Below are 23,920 nucleotides of genomic sequence, written 5' to 3'. Positions count from 1 at the left end.
CTATAGGGATATTCAAATTAAGGATGAATAGTGAATCTAGAAAAAAAAATTTAAAAATACAATGGAGTATAGCTAAAACACCAGTAGAGTAATTCAAATGGAAGACTAAAAAAGGATTCAAAAGGAAACAGTACAAAGATCAGTGGTTTCAAAGGGTGGGGGAAGGAAGGATGAGTAAGTGAACACAGGAATTTTAGGGCAATGAAAATATTCTGTATTCCATAATGATGGATACATGTTATACGTTTGTCCAAACCCAAGCAACGTATAAAATCACAAATGAACCCTAATACAGACTATGGATTTGGGGTGGTTAGGACGTGTCAACATAGGTTCATCGATTGTAACGAATGTACCATTCAGGTGGGATGCTGGTAACAGAAGAGGCTATGCATGTGTGAAGACAGGAGTGTGTGTGAAATCTTTATCTTTCCCTCAGTTTTATTGTGAACCGCAAATTCCTCTAAAAAAAAATTATCTCTTTTTAATAATAGCTTAGAAAAAGGATTCAATTAAGCAAAAGGAAGAAAAGTAGTAACAGAAAGCCAAAAACTGAGGGAACAAAGAGAAAAATAGAAAATTGTAAAACTTTATCCCATCAAAATCAACAATTATATTACATATAAATAAATTAAATAATCCAGTTAAAATTGGAGATTTTCAGGATAGATACAGAGTAGATATCAAAGGAATAGGAAACAATTTACAATGCAAACACTGGTAATTTGAAAAGATCAATAAAATTGATAAACCCTTATGAGATTGATCTACAAGAAGGGGAAACAAAAATACCAATATTTGGATTGAAAGAGGGTATATCACTGTAGATACAACTCACATTAAAAAGGATAGAAAGCAAATATTGTGACTAACTTAATTCCAATAAATCTGACAACTTATATGAAATGAACAAATTCCTTGGAGGACACAAACTGCTAAAATTCAATTATGAATATATAGAAAGTCTGAATACTCTTATAGCTAATATAGAAAACCAATTTATAGTCAACAACCTTCCCACAAAGGAAACTCCAATCTCAGGTGGGTTCATTGGTAAATTCTTCCAAACATTTAAGGAAAAACAAATAGCAGTCTTACACAAACAAAGTAGAGAAAGAAAAAACTTCCCAAATTCATTTTATGAAGTAACATCACACCCTGACAGAGATTTGAGCATAAGTGCAAAATTCTTAATAAAATATTTGCAAATTAAATACAATAATATGTAAAATGGATAATAAAACAAGATCAAGTAGAATTTATTTCAGGATAAATTAAAATGTAATATTAATTTAATATTTGAAATCAGGCAATGTAATTCTCTACATTAACAAAACAAAGGGGGAAAAACATGATCATCACAACAGATTCAAAAAGTGGTTTAGACAAAATGTAATACCAATTCATGACAAAAACTCTCAGGAAACTAATAATAGAAGGGAATTTCCTCAGTCAGATAAAGTACTTTTAAGAAAAATCTGTACGACATAATAATTAACAGTGAACTACTGAATGCTTTCCTCCAAGATGAAGAACAACGCAAGGGATGCCCACTCTGACCACTGTTAATCAACATTCTACTGGAGGTAAAGAAATAAAAAGCATGCAAACTGGAGAATATTAAGTCATGTTGAGTGTATTCATGGATAATTTTTTACGTTAAAAAAATCCTAAGAAATTTGCAAAATAATTTCTATAAAGTGAATGTATGGGCCTCCTGGTGGTCTAGCGGTTAAGAATCTGCCTGCCAGTGCAGGAGACATGGGTTTGATCCAGGAGGATCTCATGTCATGGGGCAGCTAAGCCCGTGTGAGCCACAACTACTGAACCTGTGCTCTAGAGCCTACTGAGCCCCATGCTGCAACTGCTGAAGCCTGTGTGCCTAGAGCCCAAGCCTGGAAAAGAGAAGTCACCACGATGAGAAGCCTGCACACCACATCTAAAGAGTAGCCCCTGCTCTCTGCAACTAGAGAAATCCTGTGCATAGCAATGAAGCCCTAGCACAGCCAAAAATAATAAATAAATAATTTTTTTTAATAAAAAGTGAATTTACTATTACTGCAACATAAAAAACTATAAAATCAACTGTACTTCTAATAGTAGAGCAATTTAAAAAATAATTTTAAAATTTACATTCATAATAGCATTGGAAAATAAAATTCTTAGTAATAAATTAAGCCAAAAAAGTATGCAAGACCTCTGCACTAAAAAACAATATTTATGAGTTCAGTAAGTAAACCTAAATAAATGGAGGAATATACCATGTTCATGGATCTGAAGACCTAACATTTGAAAATGTCAATTCCTTCCCAAATTTATCTATAGATTCAACCCAATCCTATTAAAATTGCAAACGACTTTTTAAGAAATTGACAACTTGATTTTAAAACTATATGAAAACATCCAAAACAAACATGAAGAAGGTTGGAGGATTCAAACCACTTAATTTCAAGGCTTAGAGTAAAAAATACTTTGTAACACTGTAAAGGCTAGAGTAATAAAGACAGTATGGGATTGTTATAAGAATAGACGAACCAGTGGAACGGAATAAAGAGTCCAGAATTAAATACACACATATATGGTCAAATTTCAATAAAGACTTAGGCTATTAAAGTGGGAACTAATAATTTTTTTCAACGAACAGTGCTTGAACAAGTAGACAAATATGTAGAAAAAAGTAAAACTGACCTCTTACCACACATTGTTAACGTGGGCTTCCCTGGAGTTGGAAAAAAGTGAAATTGACCTCATATCACACATTACACTCAACAATTAATTGAGATGAATCAATTTAAAATTAAAGCAAAAACTATAACACTCCTCAAGGAGTATCTTGGAGAATAGTTTAGTGATCTTGTAGTAAGCAAAGATTCTTGGATATGGCAGATAAAACTCTAATATATAAGGAAAATAATAAATTGACCTTTATCAAAATTGAGGCTCAGCTTATCAAAGTGATTGTTAAGGCTCAGGCTGGGAAAAAAATATTCACAATACACGTTTGACAAGAACTTGTATCAAGAATATATAAAGAACTTCTACCAAGAACAAAAATGTAGACAATATAGTTTAAAAATAGGCAAAAGATTCATAAAAAAAAAATTTACAAAAGACACAGTCATGGCCAATGAGACATGAAAAGGTATTCCATATCATTAGTCATCAGGAAAGTCAAATTAAACCCACATATCATCTTGCACCCACTAGGATGGCTTACAAAACTAATTGTTGGCAAGGATATGGAGCAACTGGAACTCAGATATCAATATATTGGTAGTGGAAGTAAAAAATGGCATAACCATTTTGGAAAACAGTTTGGCATTTTCTTATATAGTAAAATATAGACTTGCTGATGACATGCAGTTCCATTTCTAAACACTTACCCCAAACAAATGAAAACTTTTTAGACTATCACAGCACTTCTATTCAGAATAACCAAAGGCTAAAAATAACTGGAAAATGGGCAAACTGTGGTATATCCAAACAGTGAGATACTATCCAAAATAAAATTAATTCAATGCTTAGTTTTAAAAGGTAAAAACAAAAGTACCAAAATAAAAGAAAACCAGACAAACAAATGAAAGTGATATTTTTCTGAAAGATTTTTTTCTCTATAAACCTGAGTTGTGGCATATTCAGGCCATTGTGAACTCAAAAAAAAAAAAAAAAAAAAAAAAAACGGTCTCATTATCAAAAAGGGCAAAAATGTATAACTGCTTACTAATTTAAAAAGGCAAATGCAATATATACCATTGGGTCCTTGACAATCACACTATTTTAGATTCCTTCAGTCAATCAACAGAATAGTTAATTTCCTCTTGTCAGATTTTGTAAAGAGTTATGTGACACATTTGGGTTAATAGAGAAAACGATCATGAGTGAATCACAAACAAAAATGTAGAAGATGAAGGAATATTAGAAGTGGACATGAAAAATTAGGAAAGAGGGAAGGTAGTCTTATTACATAGGTTGGATCTTTTTTCACCAAGTTTATCTCACCAAATGTATCTTAATATTGTAGAAGTCTAGTGCACTATGTTGGAGGAATGGCTGACAGTTGTCTATGATTTTGGAAGTTCTGCTAACTGCACTCCCACTTGCTGCCAGAATGTGAACCCACTTTCATTATAAGAAGGCTACTTGATATTCAAATTTGGTTTCTTCTTGAAAAATAAGAGAGATAGATGATTTGGTTATCCTAGTGGTTTACTTGACAGGAATATACATTCCATGGCTGAGCAAGAACCTTAATCATTAGAGAACTGATGTGTTTCATCTTCAGAGAAGGAGGGATGCCAGTGGTGGAAGAGTATGGTTTGCACTCTATGTCTTTTATAGAGGATTATCTAGATAGGTTAGAAAGAACGATTGACTGATGGGTATTGTAACTTAAAGAAGGCAAATGCAAAATATGAATGCATTGTTCTTCTAAGTTAATGGTTGGTTAAAAAAAAAAGGAACCAGTGGTATAGGAATGAAAGATGAATTATCTGAGTACTTTGATTAAAGTACTAACTCTTCATTTGACCATTAATCTTCATTAATGCACAGGGATGTTATAGGTAAATTTTCATTTTCCTGTTTTAATTTTAAGATTCATTTATCCCTACTTACCCTAAATACTATTCTTATGTTAAGTATTGAATTTATCCACACCAAGAAATTCACTGAATAAATTAGACAGGTAGATGACAGATAGATAGAGGTAGAGATACAAACATATGTAGTGTTGTATACATTAAGAAAAAATTCCATTGAACAATTTGGAAACAGATGTTTTACTACTTAGTGTGGCAAAGTAACACATTTAAAGAACAGTTTACTTTTTTCACTAGTCTATACCAGAGATCAGTTTCCAGAATAGAAACTGTATTAAGTGTATTAAGGAATTTTGCCTACAATAACATTTACAAAGTGCTTTCAGTGAATACATTATCTTCATCCTCTTTACAATCCTCTGAAATGGGTAAGAGGGTAAATATATTTGTCTCACTTTACCTTGATCAAGGTGAAAGAGAGTGAAAAAGTTGACTTAAAATCCAACATTCAAAAAACTAAGATCATGGTATCTGGTCCCATCACTTTGTGGCAAATAGATGGGGGGAAATGGAAACAGTGACAGACTTTATTTTCTTGGGCTCCAAAATCACTGCAGCCACAAAATTAAAAGATGCTTGCTCCTTGGAAGAAAAGCTATGAAAAACCTAGACAGTATATTAAAAAGAAGAGACATCACTTTGCTGACAAAAGTCCATATAGTCAAAGCTATGGTTTTTCCAGTAGTCATGTACGAATGTGAGAGTTGGACCATAAAGAAGGCTGAGTGCTGAAGAACTGGTGTTTTCAAACTGTGGTAACTGGAGAAGACTCTTGAGAATCCCTTGGACAGCAAGGAGATCAATCCAGTCAATCCTAAAGGAAATCAACCCTGAATATTCACTGGAAGGACTGATGCTGAAGCTGAAGCTCCAATAGTTTGGCCACCTGATGCAAAGGGCCAATTCAAAGACCCTGATGCTGGGGAAGATTGAGAGCATGAGGAGAAGGGGTGACAGAGGATAAGATGGCTGGATGGCATCAGCAACTCAAAAGACACTAGTTTGAGCAAACTCCAGGAGATAATGAAGGACAGGGAAGCCTGGCATGCTGTGGTCCATGGGGCTGCAAAGAGTTGGGTACAACTGGGCAACTGAACAACAACTGGTGAAGAAACCAAAACCCAGAGATGTAGGTTACCCTCCTTTGTAATAACCTGTTGCTAGTATACTGCCATGGAGCAGGAAATGGCAACCCACTCCAGCGTTCTTGCCTGGAGAATCCCAGGGATGGGGGAGCCTGCTGGGCTGCCGTCTGTGGGGTCGCACAGAGTCGCACACGACTGAAGTGACTTAGCAGCAGCAGCAGCAGTATACTGCTAACAAAGAACAGAGCCAGATCCAGTGCATTTACCCTACATCAAAGCTACCCCAGGAACTATTCAGTGATATGAAATAACTCTGAATCTCAAAACCCAGCATTTCTTGGCTGGAACATTACTTTCCCCTGTAAGGATACCATTTCTCTGCACTGTTAAGCACATTAAAGGAGCCTATTACCAGTTATGAAGTTCAAGCCACTGTCTAATTGGCTTCGGAAATACTGCCCCACCAAAGATGCAAGAGCATGCAAAGAAAGCACTAAGGACTGAAATTATAGTAGAGATTAAAATTATGCTAAATTAGTGCACTTCTCGGTTGTAGCATTATGAGCAAGCGTTATTGTGGATAACGCTTCTATTCTCTTTAAAAGATCAACAAGAAGAACCAAAAGGGAATTCCCTAAGGTCAGCTCTGAGGAAACATAAACCTCTAATTCAATAACTCTGCTACTGCTCTGAAAAAAAGGCTTTATTATTGCAACATCCATATGGAGCCAATTGGACATTAATGACTAATCAATCCCTCCCCTTTCTATTCTACTTAAAGTGTCACAAACCATGTTTAGATTAGCCCATTTCCTGCTTAGGGTTGCTCAAGATGTCTTTTGTTCTTTCAGGACCAGCCTGATGGAGGCAGCTTAAACAAACACCACGACCAGAGTGGCGCAGGAGTTATAAAGTGCCATATGTGAACGAACAAAGGGGCTATACTAAAGCCTTTTGTGGTATTTGTTAATGTTTTTCATCTGAGCTTAAAAAGGCTTAATGACTTTGTGGTGAGCTGATGCATGTGGCTCGTGGCTTTGCAAAATGAAGGAAATTCTAACCAGTGATGTACCAGTCTGTGTTTTCAAGAGTCTCCTGCTTTCAGTTTTGGTGCCCATGTTTACTTTTTCCTTTTAATTCTCAAGTTATATTTGCTTTACACAGACAGCTCAACGGAGCCCTTTATCTTATTTCAACTACAGGATCCAAGGGCAACTGAAATAACTTATGTGATTCTTTATTTTAATGACCTGAAGGTAACAGAGAACCTTCAAATATTCTACTTATTATCTATTTGTTATTTGTATGCACAGAAGGAAGGCTTACAAGCTGTTGAGCCCAGGCAAAAGGGCATTCTTTAAGTCTGAACCAGAGACCACTGTGCAGGAAGTAAGACAATAAAAGGTTCTGGCTTCCTAAGTTTTCAGGAGAACCAGGCTCAGATTAAAGCAGATTCCCTTGGAGAACAGAGTCTGGTAAAAGGCTTTACTTAATAATTCATATTGCTCAGCAGTTTCTGGCTTCATCCAACTCAATATATTACCGTAGACTCTACATGAAATTAAGAAGCACAAACCAAGAGGAACCAAATCTTAGAGTCAGTTAACAAAGACTATTAAACCCATCCGCTTATTTCCATCCTTATCACTTCATCGATTGCCTTGCCCTCACTGTTTCTGGTGGACTATTTGAAATACTAGTCTTCTAGCTGATATTTTTATTTCCAGTTTTGAGTTACCAGGCCCCACTTAAATATCTCTTCCTAATTTCAGTCAGGGTGATCGATCACAAGTGCAGTTCTGACCAGGGCATGCCTAATGTTAAAGTTTTCAATGGCTCCCTAATGCCCAAATGATGAAGTCCAAACTCCTTGGTATGGTACACAAAGCTCTCCATGACCTGGCTCATGTCATGCCATGTCACTATGGCTCCAGTTCCATCTCTGGCTACTTGAATATATTTTTGCTTTATAATACCAAACCACTTCTAGTTCTCTATATACCATCTTGTTTTATACTAGGAACCCATGCTTTCCCTTTTCCTGGAATTTCCTGTCTGTTTTGCAATCAACTTATTCTTTGACTCATGTCAGGGATCATCTTTTCCAGATAGTCTTATCTGGTTTGTTATGTTGGGCTAAGTATTTTAGGCTCCCACAGTACCTTGTGCCTATCTTACATTTATTATATTTTATCCAAATTGTCAGTTGCATGGGCCCACCGTCTTCACCAGACTGTGCACCTCAAAAGGGCAGGAACTGCACTGTGTCTTGCTCATAACTGCTTCCTCAGGGTCTGGGACAAGAGCTGGTGTAAGGTAAGTACTCAATTGTCATAACAGAGAACATCAGACATCTTCAACAGTGACAATTTTGGAGTGAGATTCAGATGTTTACACATTGCATTTGAACCCAAGAATCTCTGAAATCAGACTTTATATAAACCCCATTTATTTCTTATATTCTCTAAGTACTTTGCCTTACTTGAACCTTCTGTAAAATAAAAAATGGGTTTAATGGGAAAATGAACCCACAGTTGTTTGGGACTCAGAGATCATTGGTTCTAATCTTCTTTTATTGACTTTCCACAGTGTGCAATTCTGAAATCCCAGCCTCCCACTTTCAGGGAAATCCTGAAAGGATGATAAGGCAAACCTGAGCTTTTTTGAAATAATAAATCTGAAAGGTATTCTAATGCTTTGGCGTTTGTGTAAACACAACTGAAGCATACATTCAAACAGGTACATGACAGGACCTTCCCTAGACAGAGTCAATACGAAATGGATAAGACATGTTTATAGAATTAGAAATTTTTAACATGAGATGGGTATTAAAGATCATCTAATCCACATCTGAGGTTAGAGAAGTTAAACTGCCCAAATCTCACAGTTAGTAAATGGCAAAATAACAGTGAACTGAAATGTAACTACTCCCAAAGGTTCACACTTGGCATCAAAATAAATTTCTAAAATGGTCAGCTGAATTGTTTCAATAGCATCTAGACTTAGCTTAAAAATTCAACAAAATTAATTTGATTGGTGTCTCCTTTTCATTTGTTCCAGGAAATCTGCCTTTTACTAGAATGAGAGATGCAGATCATAGGTACAGTAGAAACCAATTTATTTTAAGGTTGGGGATATGGAAATAGTATTAGAAGGAGATGGCTCAAGGACTTTGGGTAGCCAACTCAATTTTGTAGCCTATCAAAAATTCTTTGTCCTGAGATCTGGTGAAAGTATCTGAAATGTACTTAATGTCTGTGTGGTTTGAAAGACTAAAAAAAAAAAATATTTTCACAAGTTTCTATTTCTCATTATATTTTTCTGATTTTTAATGAAAACCAACAGGAAAAAAAACTACTTCAACAAAGGCAACCGACTCAATCAGCTCATCTCAGAGAAAAACGGGAGTCAGTATAGCTCAGATACTACATAGCTAGACAGATCTGGGTTTGAATTTTAATTTGATCCTTCCTAAATAAGTAACCTTGGGTAAATTATTTCCCACCTCTGAACAACAGTTTCATCTCCTTATAAAAGAGAGCTAATAACTTCTACTTTTCTGGGTCTTTGTGAGCATTAAGTAGGAATGTACATTTCTTGGCAGTGACTGGAACCCAGTACCTACTTATTAAACAGTAAATGCCCTTAGAAACAGCAGTAGTAATAATGGCAAGAGAAGTAGTAGAATGTCTATTCTAGCACCAAGAACACAGCAGGTGCTTAACTCACACTTGTTCCCTTCCTATTCCTGCCTCATACCTGGGTGATATTTCCTATACTGCACAGCTCTGTCCTTCAGGGTAGTTGCAAAATGAAGCTTTCGCTGGAGAGTGCAATTTACTACTTAGTGGAGCCTCTTTTCTGCCCCAGAGCTAAAAATATATTTCAAGAGTGTCCTGTGATATAGATCTAAAATACATCCAATATGCATAAGACACAATCAAAAAGAAACTCTCACATCTCCCCAGTTCCCACTTGTGGGACCTGTAGCCAAACTATGTTGCTCAGTTCAAGCCAGGAAAAAAAAAGGAAAAGGGAGACAGACTCGCTGGAATAACAAAGGATTAAGACTGCTGCCTATGTAATAAGTAAAGGGCAGTGGAGCTTCAGGGACAGTGGACAATCATTTTCCCTTTCTCCTCTATTAGCTGTTCTGTGATTCTGCAGCGTGGAGTAGCTGCTGTTACCCTTTTTCACCTTGTCCTCATGCAGGATCAACCTGCTGAGTGAAACGGGAGCTTATATTGAAGAAGTATGAAATGATTTCTCTACCATGAAAGTAAATATACATATACCAGTAAATTGTAATTTTTACTTTTAGTAAAAATTTTAAATAGTTGAATATATTGCTTATGAAATTCTTCTTTCCAGGGCTGAGACTTGGGATATTAAGTTTTAGTTCAGAATTACTTTTTACAGCCTATTCTTAAATGTAACAATCTACAGTACAGCACAAACATTGATGAGTTCTTACACAATCTCTTCCCTCTGGTACCATGACCTAATTTGGGACATCATGTCTTAGGGTAAGTATCCACTGAACAAAAACAACTGAAAAAAAATCACTCTCCTCTAGTGAGAGGAAAAAGTATAAGACTGATTTGTAAAGCACTGTACAGTCACAGCAGACAAAGTGAAATCATATGTAAATGAGTATTATACCCAGGAGGAAAACAGGTATTTTTAATATGACTTGAATAAAAACCCTCCTAACACCTACTCAGCTCTCTCATGATGTAATAGGAAAAGATAACCATTGAATATTCCCTCTGAAATGACGAGAACAGAGGAATAAAGATAAAGAGACTAACAGATCACCAAATCAACCTAACTTCTGCTTTTCCATTATTTTCAACCTCTATACATAATCAAAGTCAATCTTGAACAACTAAAGGTTAATGCCTGTTTAGTTGGTCGCAAAGCCCAAATTCCTCAGCCTTAGCTCTATTGAACTCAAGGCTGTAGTTCTATGGAACCCAGCTATTTTTATAACATATTCAATTCAACAAATATTCCCTGGGTACAAACATGTGGAAAGTTCTGTACTGGGCTTGGTGAAGAACACAGAGATGAGAATTGACTCTTCCTTTCTGAAACTTCCTTATGAATGTCCGTGCGCTTTACCATTTCTGTTTGGATTATTCATTCCCTCAACTGAAAATTCTTCTCTTTCTCTTTGTTTTTCCAAACCTAGGCTTATCCCCAGCTCTATTTCTATCAGGTCTTCCAGAATAACTGCTATCAACAAAGCACTGTAGCTTCCTCTTCTAAATAGCACTCTTTTCTGTTTCTCTAATGATATACTTAAACACATGGCACTTTAGGTTGTTCTTTTTTTCTGTGTATGCTAATATAATCACCCTAGCTACATTACTAGCTCTTGAAGAATACAGTATAGTCCATCTTTTAAAAAACCCTTCTCTCCATGTCCTTAACAGTGCTGTGCACATAGGAGATAATCACTAAGTTATAATTTGAACATGTGGATAAAACTAAAGATTGGGGGACTCTAAGTAGGGATAGATCCTGTTTGGAAAGACTGAGCTAGTGGAACTGGTGGCTTAGTCTACAGAGTTGTGTTGTGTCCAGCTCTTTACAACCCTATGTACTGTAGCCTGCCAGGCTCCCCTATCCATGGAATTTTCCAGGCAAGAACACTGGAGTAAGTTGCCATTTCCTATTCCAGGGGATCTTTCTGATCCAGGAATCGAACCCATGTCTCTTGCATCTCCTGCATTGGCAGGCAGATTCTTTACCACTGTGCCACCTGAGAAGTCTACAGAGTATCACTTCTGAAGATTATGAGATGAGAGATCATATGTATAAACAAACAATGATAGGCAAGCAGAGTAAAATGAGACAATAAATCTATAAGAAGGAAATATTCAAAGATAAGAATTTCTTAGTTAAAGAAAAAAAGATAGGAAGTCAATAACAGAAAACCAGAGAACTGGGTGGTTATTGGATTTGGAGGATAAGCAAAATTATCAGAATTTGAAAAGAAGGAAAGGATCAATCAAAAAAAGAAAAAGTTTGGTCTCAAATTCAATCCCGAACTTAAGCAGAGATAATTTAAAGAGCACACCAATTGCCCTGAGGCTCTTTAAATTCCATCAGCTTAAAGTGAAGTCATTCAGTTGCTTCTCTTTGTGATGTCATGGACTACCATCTGTCAGGCTCCTCCATCCAGTGGGATTTGCCAGGCAAGAATACTGGAGTGCGTTGCCATATTCTTCTCCAGGGAATCTTCCCAGCCCAGGGATCAAACCCTGGTCTCCCGCATTGCAGGCAGACTCTTTACCGTGTGAAATAACACGGGAGGCCAAGGAAGCCCAAGGTCCACCGGGCTAAGGTTGGGCTGAATTCTGTAGCCAGGAGATGGGAAATTAAGCGGCTCTTGCTGGCAAGAGAAGAGGATTCTGGAACAGGGAACACTTCAACAGTCAGTCACTACACAGTCCAGACATGGCAGACAGACCTCTATCAGCCAGCGTTTATTCTAATATGCTGGTTTATGTGAAGCAGATGCACATACTGCTGAGGAAGCATAGACTCACTTTCCCAATCCCATTGGGAACATATGCTGCTGCTCTTGTCCTGGGTCTCATTTTCATGGTAGATAGCATTAAATCTTTTGCCACCCAGTTGCTATAGCAAGATAGGGGGGCAGGGGTACCTCTGTGTGATTCAGTAATGGCATAGACAAGCATTTCTTCCCCAGAACAGAGGATATTCAGCTAGAAAACTAGATAATTGTGTGTGTGTGTGTGTGTGTGTGTGTGTGTGTGTGTGTGAATGACGCCTCTTTAAAGAAGGCAGCCTAAAGAAAAATAATCGGCTCTTTGAGCTAAGATCCTCACTAAGGGGATGCTGCGTCTTTGATTGGGCTTTCCAGCTTAAGCAACTCTGAGAAGTAGGTTGAGTTCTCTTTATGGAGTATTAGGGGATGGAGTTATACAAGAATCTTGACATTTCCCTCTCTTGTCCCATCAGGACGATCCATCACTTCGAGAGTTCAATGGAAATTGTTTTCTACCAACATTAAAAGTTATTTGGGAGCTTTTAAGACATAGCAAATATATTTCTTTAAGAGAAGTTTATTTGCTTGTTTAAGAGAGCTGCACTTTATATATAGTGCTGATATAAACTGGTGCACAGGATCCTCTAAAACCGTTTATATCCACAGTAAAATACATTTTTGTGATACTCATACCACAGACTTAGTCCAAAGCCGAGGGCTTTTTGATCTCTGCTTATCTCCCAGCCTTTGTGGCTGTTAGTCTTCACCATGTCCTAGGTCTCCCTGGCCACACATCCTGGCCTCAGACCTCAGCCTGCTGGCTCCATATAGACTTCTTTGCCTATTTATTTCTCTAAGATGCCTGGAAACCTCTGGAAGGCCAGACCAGGAAGTCCATAGCAAGGTTCTGGCTAGCACTCCCTTCTCATTTACCTGAATTTTTAAAAAATTTTAATATGTATAGTTCCCCATCTTTTATTCCTGGTATACAGTCTAGTACTTAGATACCTTCTTGGACAAAGACATCTCATCTCTGGTATATTTCAATGATAATTTCACTTATATTAAAGATGACGTGGTCCTTATTTTACACTTGTTACATTCTGGCTGACTTAAGGTGAATGATTTCAATTGTACGGTAGTAGGAAAAAGCGTTAAAGAATTGTAAACTAAAAATTACCTAGACAAACTTCTTCAACTACAGATGAGAAAATTCAGGAAAAGAACGTGACTTACTTAGAAGGGAACAAATGGAAGTTGAGTTTCCTAACCCTTTAGGAAATATCTGAAGGAGTGTCTTATGGAGAAATTGTAGGCCTCATCTTGTTGGAATCCAAAAGTAAGACTAGAACCAATGAATAGAAGTTGTAAAAAAGCAAAGACAAATAACAAAGAATTAATAATTAGAACTAGAGTGAGTTTCTCAAGAAGTAGTCTGTTTTCTGTCATTAGACTATTAGAGACATTTGAACAGAAGTAAGATGACTACTTGTCAGGGATATAGAAAGGGATTTCTTGGATGGAATTGTCACTCTGAATACATGTCTCTCCTTTATTCCAGTTCTGAGAATCTAAGTGTTGCTATGTGAACAACATAACAAGCCCACCACTATATCTGGTGGGCTTGAACTAATAATGACCCTTACATTCCAAAGTATAAGCAGATGTAGCCTTTAAATCCGTCCCTAGATTATATTCTGGTTTGCCTCTGCTGCCTTGGATGAGCCCTGTATCATCAAGTCAATCCTCCTTCTCTGCCAGGAGTAAAGATCCAGGGAAGAGAAAGGAAATGAGAAAAGCTTCAGAGATTTCCCAAAGTATGGATCAAAGGGTAAGCAGGATTTTTAAGAGAAGACATTCACATTAAGTGGTACATTTTTTAAGGAAAAAGGAAAAGTTGCAGTCTCTGTTATTTGTCTATAAACAGAGAGCTTAGGTTGACAAAAATAAAGCTATCGAGATTTAAAACTTAGAAGCAATCAGAAGTTCACACAAAAAAATGAAGCTTTCAGAGGGTTAAGGCCATTTTGGCTTGGATCCAACTCACAAATTCAGTACAAATCTATAAAACCTTTCTAAGCAAATCTGAGAGCAACTGTTTTCTAAAAGGGGCTATTCTTGGTGCACGTATCCATTTCCATTCAAATCAATGCAAGTTTTTAATACATGGAGGACAGCACATCATTACAGTTCCAATCCAGGGCCCAAAAGCCTGCCTAATGATAATCACTCTCAGAGTTCATCCCTTTTAGAGCTCATATTCCACTATGCTCCACGTCAAAATGAGGTGTGGCCTCCCTCTGCGACTGGGACATGGTAATTAAATTCAAGAATTAAAAAAAGTGTTAGAAGAATGTTTTCTTATCTAAGCTATTTCAAAAAAAAAACAGAAAAAATAAAAGTGTATGAGAGAGAAGAAACAGAATGTAAAGAATACATTAAAAAAAAAAATAAAGAGGCAAGCTACCACTATTTTTGCTGGGGGAAGAGAAGGAAAAGAGAAAGGGAGCGTCCACCTGTGAAAGTAACTGGGAAATACTACCAGAGAGATCTTCTCATTAATAGAAAAGATCAAGGGACTCAAAAATTCAAATCAGGAAGTGGAGCAAATACACTCCCAAAGGTACTGGTCTCCTCTTTTATTTCTCTGAAAAAAAAGAAAGAAAAACTAAATGAAAGCTGTAGTGAACAGATCACCTTTCTTATAAGAATCACGTTCTGTTTCATGAAGACCCTAATAGCAATCTTGCATTTGGAGGGGACCCTAGAAATAATGGAGGACTTCCCAGGTGGCGCTAGTGGTAGAGAACCGTCCTGCCAATGCAGGAGACATAAGAGACATGGGTTCGATCCCTGGGTTGGGAAGATCCCTTGGAGGAGGGCATGGCAATTACTCCAGTATTCTTGCCTCTGAGATTCCCATGGACAGAGGCGCCTGGCAGGCTACAGTCCATAGAGTTGCAAAAAGTAGGACACAACTGAGCGACACCTACAGCAACACCGCTAGAGATAACAGAATCCAACATACCTCCTTTAAAAGACGAAGTTAAGCCAGAGGCATTGGTCACTTATTTGCCTCTATTTAGCAAAGGACTTTAGTCCAAATTTCCCAATAACCAGACCAGAGCCCTTTCTACTATACTTTGCAACCCTGAAATTAGTAGGGTTGGGATAAGAACTGCACTCTTGCCTAAGGAGAACAGGAGTGGGGAAATGCCAAAAGTCCATAAAAAATTAAACATCTGTTTGTCATTCTTAATACATGGTGACAGACTCAATTAATTGAGTCCTTTCTTCCTTACATGCCCTACATAGGAGCTAACAAATTTTGTGAGTTCAATACAAACAAAGCCATCAAATGCTCCAAAGTATAACAAGACCTTAAACACGTTTCCTAAGCCCCCAGCACTATGAGTTTGTAGTTTTATAAATATCATGGTGAACAAGAAATGCTGTCTTGTCATATTCAAGCCAAATAACAGCTGGACTTTAAAAATAAAATTTTGAAGACATTTGCCTTTTATATTTTTAATTTCTGTTTTCTTGGCTTACGGTTTTGTCATTTGATTTTGATGAGTGGTTAATACACATGCACAGCTGCCTCTTTTGGTGACCTTTCCCTGCTGCTTCTATGCTCAAAGCTATGAAGCAGATCTACAAATTGCTTACTAAGTGATATTGGCATTTTCACAACTGGCAGACATTATCCTGTGAAGCCAGGCTTACTTTAGTCACTTCAGATGCCACACAGGAGAATGGGGTGAAAGCACAGGAAGGGATGTTAGTCACTCGGTCGTGTCTGACTCTGAAATCCCACGGACTGTAGCCCGCTAGGCTCCTCTGCTCTGTCCATTGGGATTCTCCAGGCAAGAATACTGGAGTGGGTAGCCACTTCCTTCTCCAGGGGATCTTCCCAACCCAGGGATAGAACCTGGGTCTCCTGCATTGCAGGCAGATTCTTTACCATCTGAGCTACCAGCGAAGCCCCAGAGGAAGGGGAGAGACCCTTAAAACTGCCATTATGCATTATTCACAATAGCCAAGACATAGAAAACAATACATTTATACTTTTGAATGTGATAAAAATATTCTTCATCCATAAAAAAAGAAAACCCTGCCACTAGCAAGAAGATGGATGACCTTGAAGGCACATGCTAAATGATGTCAGACAAGAAAGACAAATGCTATATGATCTCACACATACATGGAATCAAAAGAGGCTAAACTCATAAAAACAGAGAATAGAATGGTGATTTCCAGGGACTGGGAGGAAGGGGATATGGAAAGATATTGTTCAAAGAGTAAAAAAATCCATTTATAAGATGAATAAGCTCTGGGGATCTGATATATGGCAGGGTGACTATAGTTAAAACTACTGCCTATACACTTGAAAATTGCTAAGAGAGTAGGTTTTTAATTTTCTCATCAAATAAAGATAATTTGTGAGGTATAGAGGTGCTAACTAACCTTATTGTGGTAATCATTTCCCAATATATATGTGTTTTCAAATCATCACAGTTTATACCTTAAATTTGCACCAAGGTTATATGTCAATTATATCTCAATAAAGCTGGAAAAATATCTCAACTGTTCAAAGCCAGATCATGTGTGGACAAAGAAGGGATGGCATCCTGAGCCAGAGCTTAAAACTCACTTGGCAGTGGAGCTTACCTAAGTAGCTTCCACTCTGAACCACTGTGGGGAACAAAGAAGTCTTGATCTTCTTAATACTTTTCTCAGTGATAATTATATCTGCCTTATTATCTATGCATTTCCCTTTTAATCTTCCATCTTCCTTCACTATACTTTAAGTTCTAAGAGGTCAGGAACATATTTGTTTTGCTTCCTTTGGTTTATCCAGTGTGTAGTTCAGGGACTGGCACACAGAACAGGCACTCAAGAAATGTTTGTTTGTTTTTAGACCAAGATTGAATGAAAGAGTGAATACATTTTTTAATATTCTTTCACTTCAGTTCCTTCTTACTAGCGAAGTGGAGAAAGTATTATGTGTACCTGTTATCTACTCTGACTTTAATATGAGCTGAAACTCCAGCAGGCTTTGCAATCAGCTTGCGCTTGAACAGATGCCAGGAAATATCCTGAAGTCAGCAGAAGGCTGCTACCCATCCCAGCAGTCCTCACAAAGGCGCTCCACTTCTGTCGGTATTAGAGCAGGTAACTTGACTCCATTCATGAACTCACAGTCCCCCAAAAGCACACGAGGTCTCAATGGCAACTCTGGGCAAGCTTCTGAAGGGAGGTTTTCACACGCTCCTTAAGCTCCTGGGCCACTACAGGCCTTCTACTATTACACTCATCAGGCAGTGCTGTTATGTGTGACAGAGTAATACGAGAGCGGGCGCATGGCATGACTTGCTATATTTAGGGGAGAGGAAATGGGCCATACTGAGAAAGGTCACAAGGAGTTTGTTCAGAAAAATGAAGGCACCACTTATGCATCTGTATATACAAGGGGTGCAGGAGAGCACAGTACTTTAACAGCTTGGGTTCTGGAGTCAGTTTGCCTAGGATCAACTCTCACCTCTGCCCTTACTATCTATATGACCTGTGGCAAGTTACTTAACTATTCTCAGCCTCAATTTTCTCATCTGTAAAATGGGAAAAAAAAACCTTCTTTACATAGTTGTATATGATTTACATGAGAAAATATGGGTTAAAAGCTTAGCACGTTCTCTGGAATATAAATGCTTAATAAATGTTTGTTTAAAAAAAGCATAGTAATTAGGAAATTAGCTTGAATCCAAACAATCTGTGTTTGAATTGAATGGAAGTTCCAAAGAAGCTTCTACATAATATGTTTCTCTACAGTTAAGCCTTTTATTTTTTCTTTTCATAATGGTTAATAACTCTGACTATGATTTTTAACTTACCAAGCATATGATATCATCAATTAGATTATTAGCATTACTGAAAGGCAAATGACTTTATACCTATTGTACAGTTAAGAAGGGACACCAGGTATGCCACAGTCCATGGCGTCATAAAGATTCGGACACAGCCGAGCAACTAAACAACACAGTTAAGACACTAAGTGAAGAAAGATGAATGACATTAAGAAAACTCAGAACAAGGATAAGGTGGTAGAATTCTCTAACTCCTAGTCTACCAAAAAAAAAAAAGAACAGACTGAATACTCCAAAGTGATGAAAAGTATTATTTCATTGTGTCTAGTAAAAAATGAGGTACTCTACAGCATCATCTTCCAACAAAATTGAGATGGGCCACATCTGAATAACTGACTCCCTAAACCACCGAACCTTAGTCCTCACCGGGAGGGGGGGAACCCTGTATCTCTAAGTGCCTATAAAAATTTCAGTGTCACTCTGCTCTCAGTACACATTTTTCATGAAAGACAGTGAGCGATTTCTGCTTTTGAGTCCTCCTTATTCCTCCTCTTCTGCTCCCCCTCCTCCTCCTCTTCCTTTCTCTTTCCTTCCTTCCCTGTTCTCACACATGCACAAACCAATCAGAGTTTAACACCCTGTCTCCAGGACTTCCATTAAATATTAGTCTCTTCTATATGGAGAAGGCAATGGCACCCCACTCCAATACTCTTGCGTGGAAAATCCCATGGATGGAGGAGCCTGGTAGGCTGCAGTCCATGGGGTCGCTGAGGGTCGGACACGACTGAGCGACTTCACTTTGACTTTTCACTTTCATGCATTGGAGAAGGAAATGGCAATCCACTCCAGTGTTCTTGCCTGGAGAATCCCAGGGATGGGGGAGCCTGGTGGGCTGCTGTCTATGGGGTCACACAGAGTCAGACACGACTGAAGTGACTTAGCATTGGTATGAAGAACCTGCCATCTGAAAACTCTCTGGAGTGCTTCCTAATGTCTGATACTATCCATCCCTTAGTGCTCATGCCAGGGATTTCTGAACTGCCTAGGATGGCTCCAACCATCACTAAAAGCCATGCCTAGTTCAGATGCTGCTATGAAAAGTCTTTATACATTTTCAAGGGATTAGGGTCCTGGAAGAAATCATACCAGTAAAAGGGATAACAGTAAGATTCTTCCCCTCAAGCTAAAGGACTTTAGCTGGGACCCGAGATGGGTGAAGTATTGTGTTACTCTGAAGAGAACAAATTAATCTTCTCTGACTGGTGGGAGGGATTCTGCCAAAGGCACAGCTAAAGGGAAAACCAGCCCCTACTCTGTGATGACACAGTAAATAACAAGGCAACATTACTACTGAAGTGCTGACCTAACTCATAAATTGTACCCAGCCTCTGGGGAGCAATTTCTGCTGATTCGCTGCTTGTGCATTTAAAACAAACAAACAAAAAGGAAAGAGGAGTGGACAGGCATTGATACTGCTGGGGATAAACACGTTGAGAGTAAAGCTGGTCTTTACCATCCAGATTGTCAAAAGACTTTGTGAAGGTTAGAATCCAGACGCAGGCTGGGCCTTGCCCCAGCAATTATTAATTTTACACCAGATCTGCTTCATACTATCATTTAGTTTCCAGAAGGGTTTGATTGCACCTGGGAATCATTTGTATGGGGGTTAAAAACAAAATCCTTCTTTGTAAGTTTGTCCCTAAAAAAAATAAATAAATAAGGAAGTCTTGAGGTGGTTGAAACAGAATTTTGTTGTTCAATGGAATGTAGAAAGTTCTTTTTGCTCTGTGTTCAGTAACAGGATCTACATGAATTTCAAATTCCTCAACTGTAACACACAATGAAGACTAACATTTCTTCTGTTTTGCCAAGAAAATTGATCTGGTTACTTCCAAGAAAGACCATAAAGATCCTATATCTAACTCGGGCGCACCTCTAGAGACACACAGAGCAGCAGAAAAGAGCTACAGAAAAGCCACTCACCCTCTGCATCTTCTGGCCGGGTAAGATCGATGACACCTGGGCCCAGCTTTCCATCTTCACTTGACTTTCCTGTTAACTGGGGCCCCAAATTTTCAAAGCGTGTTCTTTCCTAGAGGAAAGAATAACCAGAGACTTATTCTAGCTTCCAAAGCAGCCACTTTTTCCTTCCAATTTCTATCTTGCTTAATGGATGAAACTTGAATTTACAAACATCATTTCTGACCAACTGGAACTCAGAAAACCTTTCAGGAAGATTCCACTAAAGCCTGTTTGTGGCACCAACAGTGCTGACAGCACCTAAACCATAGTAGCTCTAAGAAAAGGACATCTGTGGCAGGAAACCTGCCAGGGCTGTACTGCACATCTTCTCTTGGTTGGATTTGTTCCAGTAATCTAAAAGGAATGCAACTGAAAGGTGTGAGCCAAAAGCACAAAATTTGAAAGAGCAGTTTCCATTAGAATATATACTGTTATTCAATGGGGAGGGGAAATTTCCCATTTAGAGATCAGAGTTTGCATTGGTACTCCTGGAAAAATACAAATCAGAATTTTAGGCAAGAAGATTTCAAAAACAAATATTTCAAAGCAGGCAGACTAGATGACGGCACTGATACTGTATTTTGTTTAGGAGTTTGAACTGTAACTTCCTGGTAAGTGAGAAGCAGGACACCACTCCCCGCCAGCCCTTGAGTCAGGAAAGTTAAACACTTCTGCCATTACACTAGGAAAACCCAAAGGCGTTCTACTTGTTAACCTGTCCTTCTAGGAGCAGTAGACTGAAGCATCACAATGAGCTCTCCTTCTGTCGCTCTCTGGATCAGTAGCAGAGAGCTCATTGACCAGCATTAACATGGTGTTCTTGTCTGCAGAAAAACAGCACGTGTCTCCTTCTCTCCTCCTTGTTTCTCTCCAGACTCAAACTTGGCTTTGTGTTGTGCTTATGAATGAATGAAACCTTGTTGTTCATTACTATGAAACAATATTAAATGTCATGTCAGCTTGAATTTACAGACATGAAATAGCAGCTTCCAGCTCCGGGAATGGTTCCTGCATGTTATACTTAATGCATTATGCAGCAGTAGAGTGCTGATTGCTGTTCAGTCTATTGTTCAATGACCTAGTTCTGTACTGAGCATGTTCGGCATTAGATGGAAACACTCTGAGTGTTCTCTTCTGTAAGATGTTTAGAAACTTGGAAATATTCTTAAAGAGCAAACATACAATTACTTGATAGAGGCTGTGTCTCATTTGTACAGCCTCACTACATTTGTGCTCTCTAATATGATTATTTTTGAATATCATTATATTTCTATAATTAATTCCCATCAGTCAAATTGTGCAGGAAGTCTTCCAGTTCCCCTTCATCATGTAATGTTGAAATCTGTGTTGGAAGAAAATACAGTATAAACCTTGCTTTAATCTAGCACCATTTCTATGAAAGATGGCAACAAAATTATAATCATGAATTTCCCCAGCTGGGTAATACTAACTAGTTAACAAAAGTGGTATGTGGGGAAACCTCTGAAACATGACACTTATTTTAAAAAAAAGTGAAAATAAAAAGCAAATTAAGTATGGTTCCCCAATATCTTCTTATGCGACAACACTGCTGCACAAGAACAAATTATCCAGATGCAGGCCACAACAAAACGCAACCACAAGCCGTACGGGAGTTGCGCACACTGTTGCCGGGAGGACAGCTGCTTTTAATCAGCCAATTTGGATTACTGAGTAGCACTTTTGGTTGTTATGATGTGAAGCAAAAGAAAGTGAAGATGAGGAGTACCAGGGACAGCAAAATATTCAACCTTTGTTTTATCACATTGTTTCGCATCTCAAATATTTGCATGTGAATGCTTTCCCTATGCTAAATGCAAAGGGAGTTTTGATGTGACACCTGCAATCTTCTTGGAAGAACAACCTTTAGCGTATTTTCATGGGGGGAAAAGCAACTTTCTCTGAAAATCAACAGACCATGCTGTCTATCAATATGCATATTTCAAGTACCTTCCTAGTCATTCATTCTCTTTGATTTTACCGGAAAATATTCTCAGTAAAAAAAAAATAAAATCATAAAGTTCCTGAAAGAATATCAATATTTTGACAAGGAAGGAGAAGAGGGAAAATTACATGCCATGGTTTGTAAAATCCTAAGACAACAAAGCTTACATGATGATAATATCTTTTCTTTTATAAAAAATGAAGTGCTCTCACAATTCAGTAGTATCAGCTTGTTTTTAATCATAACAAAAAACATTCAGAACATTCAACAACACATTCTCAGTGTCTTTGAAGTCATACATTTCTCTGACTTCATTGAAAAAATAATCTATGGCAAAGATAGTTTCCTTATAAAATATCAATATTTTGACAGAATAGAAGTCAAGGAAGAATATCCCATGAAACGCTTGTTAAATAGGCAGAAAATAAATCAATGATAAAAATTGTTTTGGGCAGTGGGCTGCATTTTATATTTGGTAATATTAAGCATTTGTGTTTGAGATTAAAGAAGGACCCTGCAAAGCCATGCCCTTTCATATAAATTTCAACCTAGTCTCCCAGAAGATTTCCTTCTTTTCTTCAAAGAATAGCTCAGAATATTTATTTGCCAGCCACATAACCATAAGATAAGAGGGTCTGATGTCTACAAGTTAGCTCAGGGCAGCTGAGCTAAGCAAAGATTTTACCAGTGAGGTTGAACACGAGCCTAGTAAATACAGGATGTGGACATGGGCATAGAGAGAAGTTTAAAGATTCTTTAGTTCCAAGAGGCCCTCAACTTCTGGCCATTAAGAGCCAATGGGTATGTCCCCATTCGGAAAGGCAGACGATGGGTGGCAAGCTCTTAACTCTAAGTTTTCCGTGCACTTGAACAAGTTTTCACAAGGTATATAGTTTCCAAGTAGATATTTTGGAGATATAAACAAAACACCTCAATGCTAATTTTAATCTCAACCCCCCAGGCAGGAAAAATCCCCAGTCTTCATGATGACAGTGAAACGCGCATTTTACATGCAGCGATATGATCAGACACTTACTTATGCATTGTCAGTCACAAACATGCAAGCAACATAAAAGTTATTGAAAAAAATTAAAGTCAGCTCTGCTGTGTTGTAGGACTGTTGGCTCTCTAAGTGCTTTGAAATTATGATGTATGAGGTAGATGTTGCATATTAAATAAAGATATTTAAATGATAAAGCCCCCTTTAGTGAGAGCTGATGAATGTTAAATGTTACAAGCCACAAGACGGTAGCATCCATCATCTTCACATATTATCGGAGTCAATGACGGGGCAGCCTCACTGATGACAGATAGACTGCTGCATTATTATCCCTTATTTCTAGAGTCACTGAACAAACCATTCAACTCCTCAGGCATTATTTTTAACTTTGCATTAAATTAGCAACTTTTCCCTTCCTGCCACAGCAAGATTGATCAATTCTGTCTTTGCATCGGTGGAGAGGGAGAATGAATTTGGGGTAGCTAAAAAATAAGAGGTTTGTTTTCATCTAGGGAAAAAAAAAAATCAACTTCCTCTTACTGGCAACAAATGTAAAATTGTGATATGGGGAAAGAACAGCAATGAAACAGTAAGCACACAATAATGGCTTTTCTTTGCACTTAGATAAAAGCTGAATTTTTGATGTGCACAGTATATTTTAATAAAATTTTATATACTATGTTTTATACACTTATTGGCTATTCCATAATAATGTGTGTGCTAACAGTAAAATTGCTCTTAAATTTATGTGTGTTATTTATACGTTCCCACGTAACAATGCTTTTTGTTGTAAAAAATATTCTGTTTATTAATGTAACTTTACAACCACTGCATCCAAGATCCGTGGTAAATTAATGACATTTTTATT

At 37.7% G+C, this 23,920-nt stretch overlaps 1 protein-coding gene across 27 annotated transcripts in view; it reads right to left on the bottom strand.

The window, feature by feature from the left end:
* The window catches only part of SOX6 (SRY-box transcription factor 6), an 833,346-nt gene that overhangs the window by 29,823 nt on the left and 779,603 nt on the right, over window positions 1–23,920 (bottom strand). For all 27 annotated transcript variants that reach the window (XM_059874855.1, XM_059874857.1, XM_059874853.1 and 24 more), the window contains one exon: window positions 20,051–20,159. In XM_059874855.1, the coding sequence (XP_059730838.1) occupies window positions 20,051–20,159 (109 nt within the window). The remainder of the gene's footprint in view (window positions 1–20,050; window positions 20,160–23,920) is intronic.

This window comes from Bos taurus, chromosome 15 (genome assembly GCF_002263795.3).
Source record: "Bos taurus isolate L1 Dominette 01449 registration number 42190680 breed Hereford chromosome 15, ARS-UCD2.0, whole genome shotgun sequence".
Classification (NCBI taxonomy): domain Eukaryota; kingdom Metazoa; phylum Chordata; class Mammalia; order Artiodactyla; family Bovidae; genus Bos; species Bos taurus.
The sequence above is the reverse complement of the archived record's forward strand: the minus strand, read 5'-3'. Positions and strand labels throughout refer to the sequence as shown.